The sequence below is a fragment of the Bombyx mori genome, chromosome 19, assembly GCF_030269925.1.
Source record: "Bombyx mori chromosome 19, ASM3026992v2".
Classification (NCBI taxonomy): Eukaryota; Metazoa; Arthropoda; class Insecta; order Lepidoptera; family Bombycidae; genus Bombyx; species Bombyx mori.
Genome location: NC_085125.1, coordinates 2,475,051 through 2,483,794, shown reverse-complemented (window position 1 = coordinate 2,483,794; position 8,744 = coordinate 2,475,051). Strand labels below are relative to the sequence as shown.

At 35.8% G+C, this 8,744-nt stretch overlaps 1 protein-coding gene across 2 annotated transcripts in view; it reads right to left on the bottom strand.

Moving 5' to 3' along the window:
- Positions 1–8: 8 nt before the first annotated feature.
- Positions 9–8,744, bottom strand: part of LOC101744178 (ubiquitin carboxyl-terminal hydrolase 14) — a 33,986-nt gene continuing 25,250 nt past the window's right edge. For both annotated transcript variants that reach the window (XM_004927169.5, XM_038017773.2), the window contains exons 7-12: positions 7,166–7,328; positions 5,046–5,111; positions 4,547–4,729; positions 3,109–3,217; positions 2,267–2,446; positions 9–1,114 (exon numbers count right to left, since the gene is read on the bottom strand). In XM_004927169.5, the coding sequence (XP_004927226.1) occupies positions 981–1,114; positions 2,267–2,446; positions 3,109–3,217; positions 4,547–4,729; positions 5,046–5,111; positions 7,166–7,328 (835 nt within the window). In that variant the 3' untranslated portion in view covers positions 9–980. The remainder of the gene's footprint in view (positions 1,115–2,266; positions 2,447–3,108; positions 3,218–4,546; positions 4,730–5,045; positions 5,112–7,165; positions 7,329–8,744) is intronic.

Here is an 8,744-nt window from a genome sequence, read left to right as displayed (position 1 = left end):
ACAAAATATAAATGTATACTCAAATGTTGTATTACAAATTAATCATCTATTTCAACTAAAATACATTTAGTTTAATGAAAGTTAATACATGAAAATCGTATGATGACATTTTGTAAGATATATAAAAGACAGTTAGTTGTAGATAGCATTATATGCCAATATACATTTTTTGTTTTAAATAAATATATGTCCCGCGTTATTGTTTAGGATATTACTAATACATATTAAATTATATAACGAATGGAATTATCTTTTTTTGTTATAGCTCGATTATGATGAGGCAAAGGGGTTTTGTTTTCATTTGTTTCCTCCTGGCTCGAGTGGTTAAGGTTTTAGGCCAAATAAAGTGAATATTAAACTAGATCATCGCCTCGTATCCCTAAAAATCGTAAGTACAATTGTTAGATCACTGTCTCAAACTTACTGGCCACGGGATACCAAATCTATTTGTCTATCTTTTGGAACTGACATAGATTTTATAGAATTCCTCAAGTATGGTAACAAAACTTTAAACATTGCAACCCAAAGCTGTATTAGTCTAAAATTATAACCTAAAAATTTGGTATCACTCAAATTATTAAATTAAAACAAATTTCTTCCAGTACTATACAATATTACGACATAAAACATTTTAATATATTATTCGGTCTACTTATTCTGGAAACCGGGGTGACCAGAGCAAAAAAATATTGCCAATAAAAAGATATTTAGCGGGACACCGAAAGGTAAGCGTTACAATCAGCCTTATAAATGGACATCCTTTAGCAGAAAGGACTCAGTTTACGTTTCTATAAAAATTAGTCTAGTTCTAGAATGATCGTGAAGAACGGTTAGAACAATGAATTAAATCCAAGCAATTTTTTTCTGAATGTTCCAAACACAAACACAAGAACTAAGTTATTGAGGTGTACAGGATTCAATCACTGAGTCCTTTCTTCCTGCTGAACTATGTCCAAAATATGAATATTTGTTGGTTTTATTTATGCGAGCGCTGTGGGGGGTTCCCCAGCAGGATCGTCTGTTATGTCCGTGACCATGGGCTCGTCCTCATCCTGCTCGGGGAGCTCCAGGATTTTAGGTCCGTACAGCAGAAGGTAGGCGCAGTGCCAGTCACCTGTTAAAAAATATTTTTTAAGTTAGTACTCTTTGAGCAAAGGACAATGCCCATTTTCTTTGGGCGTTTGGGCCCCTAAACAAAGTTGTCGTGTCATGATGATTTTAACTTAATTTGATAGACAAAGAAATATCGTTTCACATTCAGAAAACGATTTTTATATTGTCACCCAGGTTTAAGAGAAATGTCTTCTGAAATCTGTTTTTTTCTGCAGCTAAAATTAAGATGCTAAAATTGTTTTCTTCGAATTTGTCTGTCTATTGGCGAATTTAAAAACTATGAATGATGGAAGTACTCAGTTTTCGGATGTTATCAAATAAGTAATTTATTTTTTTGTAAAACAATGCCAGGGTGAAAGAAATGTCGATACATAAACTAAGCAACGTGAAAATATAGGCATAGTTTTTCAAGTACAAATAGTTTTAACACAAAGTTAGCCCACTTTTGGGCATGGTCCTTTGTAACATTATACGAAATTTGAGCTCATGCTAAAAGAATATTTAAAACTCAAAGTTCGATGATTTCAATGTAGTACATATAACTATTCAACTAATTTTCAGATATCATTTAACATCCCAAGAAATCGTCTATCCATTAAGTACATGTATTTCCTACATGGATACCAAGTTTCAAGTCATTCGGATTCATGGTTCGGTAGTTATAACGGAACATCCGTAAAACCAGTGTAGATTTATATATTAGTATAAATATATGTATGGTATGTATTTGTGTATGTATATTTACTGGTGGTAGGACCTCTTGTGAGTCCGCACGGGTAGGTATCACCACCCTGCCTATTTCTGCCGTGAAGCAGTAATGCGTTTCGGTTTGAAGGGTGGGGCAGCCGTTGTAACTATACTGAGACCTTAAAACTTATATCTCAAGGTGGGTGGCGCATTTACGTTGTAGATGTCTATGGGCTCCATTAACCACTTAACACCAGGTGGGCTGTGAGCCCGTCCACCCATATAAGCAATAAAAAAATATAATAAAAAGTCTGCATATGTATATGTGTGGTATTTCAATTAATTGGTACACCGCACGTGATTCGTTTCCAATAAAGAATACTCTCTATCTCTCTTTTGTCTCCATCTCTCTCTCTCTCTCTACGTCTCTCAATCTCTCTCTATGTGTGTGTGTGTGGGTGAGTACCTCCCCCGCTGAGCTTGAGCACCTCGTCCTCGGTGACGGGGGTGACGGTGTCGTCGTCGCAGCGCAGCCAGCCCGCGCCGCGCGCCACCCACGCCACGTAGTGCCCGGAGGAGGACGAGCGGCCGCGGTGCGTGAGCACGGCCTGCAGCCGGTAGTAGCCGCTGTTGTTGCTGCCTACGTCTGCACAAACACATCTGCCTTCAGCTGGTGTTGCAGGGTCTTTGGAACCCATAACACAGGCCATCTTTTTTTTCTCCTACCTATGCTGATAGCCTTGAGAGCATTACCCTAGCGTGTAGGTGAGCTCACGGGGCTCAAACCGGAGGCGTTGTTAGCACTGGCCCCAGCAAGAGCAGTGCTTCGCAGGATCTACCACCGGATCGGAAACGCGACCCACTGAGAATATCCGGCGAGAAACTCGGCCATCACAACGTGAATGATACCACCATCACTAATTAATTCTCGTGATTTAAAATTTTTTTAGTTGTGATTTAATGTTCGTCTATATTCGTGTATATAATATAATATATCGAAACTTAGAATTGTAGGGACCCAACCCAGAAAATGTATTTTTTTGAAAATATCAAATAAAGACTATAATATATAATATTAAAGATTCAAGCCGTAGAAGTGTACGGGGTGACCGATGGATAGCTTTGTCCCTTTTTAAGCTACTTTTGGTCATCTGATGATTAGGAGTCGCTGAAAAGGGTTGTTTTAGATTCATTTTTGAATTAAAAGTCGAAATCCAAAAAAAATCGATATGAGTCTTTATAATTCTGGGATACTAATTCAGTTTGTAACTAACATAAGCACAACATACACACAAACAGTAAGCATACCGTTTTCGAACCAGTAGGGCAAGACACGCTTCTTCTTGGCCTTGCTGCTGTCCCCGTGACTCTTGTTACCGGAGCTAAGCGATGATTGTACTTTCGCATCTTCCAACTCCTATCGTATCAAATGAATATATTAAAAAAGATATTTAGAGAATTAAACTATTTTAATCTAATTAATCTAAATCATGAGATGTTACTATATATGAGTCGTCTATTATCAAAGGTGGCAATCAGTGCATTTGGACAAAAAAATGTTATTGATATGTCAATACAGATTGATTTGAATATAATCGTCTCCTTCAAAGAATACGGTTCAAAACCTGCATTAAATAAAGGTTAATACTTAACCTGTTATTTATCTAACATGTCGTTCAGAAGAGTTTTGTGACTGCCAATGGAATACAAAGTCAATAATTCGTTTTTCTGATTTACCAATAATTGTCCAAAAGTCACATTGCCGGCTTTGATAATAGTCTACTCATATAATTAAATTTACTATACTTACAAAATTTACGAAAACTATCAAAAATAATGTTAAAAAACTACTAGCTGTACCCGTCCGCTTCCCTGGGCATTTAAAATTAATATTATTATTTATTGTCATTATTATTAGGGAGTCCAGCACTCATATAAATATTAGTCTATCCATTAAGTACATGTATTTCCTACATGGACACCAAGTTTCAAGTCAATCGGATGCACGGTTCAGTAGTTATAACGGAACATCCGTAAAAACCAATGTAGATTTATATATTAGTATATTTGGGATTGTTTAAACGACGGAAGGAAAGATCTTCCACCGAGCGGGTGATATTGCTCGGTAGACCGACGGTCCGAATGTTGTTGTTCGGAACTTGTATATATGCACGCTTATCTTGAAAATGTCGTAAGCGAGATTCAGGCATCTGTCAATTATCTTGCATTGTACGATGGCTACCCACCATAGTATAGATAATAATAGAAACTAGAGGTCCCGCAGTAGTCGAAATTCGACTATAATTAATTGGAATTGTAAGTTTGTACACTATTATGATTGTCTTTTATACTTCTTTAATCACAAATTTCGCCAAGACTACACTATAAAAAATATTAACAAAGACAAACAATATTTAATCTATTCTCAATTCGACAACAGACCTCAAGAACAAAAGTTTGACAATAAATAGTATGCATGCGTGTGTGTGTCAAATACATGGTATGTAGTGTGTGTAATGTTTTCTTTATTGATTTAATGTATCTTTTATACATTATTTAAAAAAAATATTAGCATTGTGCATTTCTTCTCTATATTCTCTATAAGTGTGGAAATTTTCATACTCCTCTAACCGCGCAATTTTCGTAAAAAGGGAATACAAAGTTTTTGCTTCACGTATTAATATATAGATAAAATTATTTTTCCACACAACTAAACATATGAAATGGCAAATAAAAAATTTCATACCTTGAATTTATTTCGCATCGGTGTCAGCCTCTCTTGTAGTTCCGGTGTGCAAAGTTCATACACGTCCAAGTCCAGAGGGAATTTAACATCTTTTAGTATTTTAGCGTTGATAGATTCTTTCTCCTTGTAGTAGAAACGAACGAATTGCACTGTCAAATAAGCAGGCAGACGGCTTATTTTACTCTGAAAATAACATTTTAATTATAACAATTTAAAAAAATAATAATAATGTGTTATTAATTTTTTAATACTAAATTAATTAGTACACGGCTTGACACTGGCATAGTGGCATCGCATTTATATTATTACACCGAACTTGCATATAGGATATCTTTGAAGCCACAATATATACATATATTAGCACAATATATACATATATATGTATATATTGAACATATATTTTGCTCGTTCCTTGATCATAGAAATTTCCCGTTGATAGTACATTAGATATAGCTTATTATTATGTAAAGCAATATAATTAGAATGTTCAATAGCTCACAGTTTTTGTGTACACAGCATCCCTGCCCAGTGTTTGTGACATCTTTGTTATATGCTCAGCCATTTTCTGAAAATAAAAAAAGATAAATTAAAAAGGCGTAAGGGGGCGTCCATAAATTACGTGATGTGTTTTTTTTAATTTTCTGCCCCTCCTCCCCCCTGGTGAGATGTCATGAGATTTTATTCAACCCCCTTCCCCATCTCCCAATCTCACGTGAGATTTTTCAAAATATGAGTTACTTATGTAAACGCTTTGGATTGTTATTGTAAAAAGAAAAAAACAAAGGACAATGCCCATTTTCTATGGGCGTTTGGGCCCCTAAAAAAAGTTGTCCTGTCATGATGGTTTTAACTTAATTTGATAGACAAAGAAATATCGTTTCACATTCAGAAAACGATTTTTATATTCTCACCCAGGTTTAAGAGAAATGTTTTTTTCTGCAGATAAAATTAAGTTGTTAATTGTTTTCTTCGAAATCAATAATCGCTCTCATAATTATTTACAGTATTAAATAAGTTAATTGTGGTTAATGTTGCTAGAAATAAGCCCTTACGTACATTTTATTATTATTATATCCTCATAATAATAATAAACATACATTTTATTATTATTATATCCTCATAATAATAATAAAATGAAATGAAAATCCGGTAGCCGGCAACGATATTGTTGTTGTTTTTAAATTCACCAATAAGCAGGCAAGGAGCGTAGCCTATACAGCCTAGTCTGTCGAAGTTATATATTTTTTATGTCAATAAAAAGCCGGTGTATCTCTTTTTATTGCTTTTTGGGAGTTTTGACGTCAACTCGACGAATACCACATTGACTGAGCATGAGTTTACGCAGACCCTTTATACACAATATTACAAATTACACAATAAACTATTAAAAAAACATTAAAATAAAAATTCAAGTGACGCTTCACTCGGGTTGCTGCCAAAACTCTCTGATCATATATAATAAGAATAGAGTAATGGTAGGCCATTGATATTTTTACTTTACAATAAATATTGAATTGAACAAAAATAAACTAAGAAGCCTGTGAATTATAAGCATTAGCAATTTTTTTTTAAATTGTTGTTCTAGTCACAAACAACTCTTTCGTTTAACAGCATATAGGTTTGCTATAAGGCTGTATGGGCTAAGCCCTTTGCCTATTGGTGAATTTAAAAACTATGGCATGGATAGTTTTGGGATGTTATCAATTATGTAATTTATTTTTTTGGAAAACAATGCCAGGTTGAAAGAAATGTTGATACATAAACTAAACAACGTGAAAAAATAAGGCATAGTTTTTCAAGTACAAATAGTTTTGACATAAAGTTGGCCCACTTTTGGGCATTGTCCTTTGCTTCGTGCTTTTATTTACGACTAGTTATGACTAGTAAGCAATGTTGCTGAGAGTTTAATTATAAGTGTAATAAAAATTTAACAATAGAATACTTAAATCGTAACTACTGTGATTAAAAAAAGAATATCTACTCTAACTCAGTCCATGGAGAATCATGCACAGTCTCAAGAGAGACTATTGGAACCAACATGTCATGACGACAACATGAAGTATGAATGAAATTATTTTCTTTCGAACGAATTAGTGAATGATCTTAATCGTATTACGATTACGGTCAAGATTAAATCTTAAGCATGTACAATCTGGATTAAATGGACCAAAATAGTATAATTTTTTTTTTGTTTCAATCAGAAAAAAAATTGCGTGATATTTGCCGAGACCCCTCCTCTCTCCAACGTAAGATTAGATGAGATTTGACTCGACCCCCTCCCCCCCTTAAACACCTCACGTAATTTATGGACGCCCCCTAACATAGTTAACGAATGCAGTATCACATTTTATACAGATTTCATAATCATAATATTTTTATGTAGCTACTTGATATTTGATTATGCGTAAGGTGGTAAGTCTGCTAGTATAGCGGTGAGCATGAATTTACTACCATACATCCATTTTATTCAAAACAATGCAGTCATAGATAGCTATACAAATGAGATAGCAACCTCCAAATCTAGATAGATAGTGGTATTTATACTGTGATATCTATATGCTTAAAAAACTCCATAACATTTAAGAAAAGTTTGTAAGTATTTTTTTTTTAAGTACGCACAGATCTAAGTCCAGACTGCAGATATTTGACGTCTTGTGATATGAAACAGGACAACTGGAGGAATGACTCCTCAGAGTGGGTCGGGGGCTCATCAGCCTCTGAGCATACAAGCTCCACATCCAGGGTACCTCCGAAGTATTGCTCGATCACTGATGCCCTTGTCCTGTAGAATTTATTATTGACTATTAAAATTCTCTAACTCTATTGTAGCTACTACTTCGTGTAGAGAATATCACCCCTGCTACTTCACACTGATATGTTAGACGCTATAATATGATTATAATTGACCATGTGATTAATCTTTTGCCATACCGGTTTAAAAATTATGAATACAACTATCAAACAAAGCTATTCCAATACAACCTGTAATAGATTGCATGGATTAATATTGACTATTAAAATTCGCTAACTCTATAGTAGCTACTGCTTCGTGTAGAGAATGTCACCTCTGCTACTTCACACTGATATGTTAGACGCTACAATGTGATTACAATAGACCATGATTAGATTTATCTTTAGCCATAGTTGTTTACCACTTTTGGAAAAAACTACAAAAGAAAATTATTCGAATACCACCTGCAAAAGATTACATGGGTTAATAGTGTTACGCCATTAAGAGTAATGCCATTTATCGCCGAATATCGAAGAATCTAGTAGCATCTAGAACGCTTGAGAAGTACAACGCCATCTATTGCCAAATAGCGGAAACACACAACACTCGACTTGTGTGGAATATTCTCGATAATTCTAGGGATGTCGTATCGACTATAAAAGGATAATAATATAATCGGAACTACTCGAATCGAAACAGCGAACGGATCACCTGAAGAGAAGCGGAAGAAGCGAATTGAGAACTTTAAGTGTTTTAAGTGCTAATAGTTTTAATTTGTACTTCAGTATATTTTTTTATTTATCTCGAACGCCAGCGCGTAACAATAGATTTCATGTATCCAAATCGTAATTATGAATAAACTAATTATTAGAAATCTTGACTTAACTCTAACATCTTTTTTTTTTTTCCCTACCTAAGCTGATAGCCTTGAGAGGCTATATCAGCGGAACCCTAACTTTTGTAGGTGAGCTCACGGGGCTCAAACCTGATGACGTTGCTAACACGAACCCTAGCAAGAGCCGTGCTTCGCAGAATCTACCACCGGATCGGAAACGCGACCCACTGAGAAGATCCGGCGAGAAACTCAGTGGGCTGTGTCTGAGAGTTAATTTACTCGTCGAGCCCTTCGTCGCAAGATACGGGTTCGACGAGAACGGTGACCGGTGCTTGAAGCACCTAAAAGCACCGTTAGTGGATCGGGAGGATCCGAGATGACGTGTTTTGGGCGACGTCGGCTGCTTTCCATTCTGTCCGCAGGATCGGGAATGTAGTTACCGGCGGCCACGATGAGAGGGTTCTCGTGTCGTGCCGCTTTATCGAAGTGGCGCATCGACGCCGACAGCATATACTTACTGGTGGACTCTAAGTCCAGGTCGTCATGGAGGTCGACGTTCCTGACGAACCACGGGGCTCCGACGGCTATCCTGCAAAAACGGGATTGAATAATTTGAAATGACTTTAAGTGAG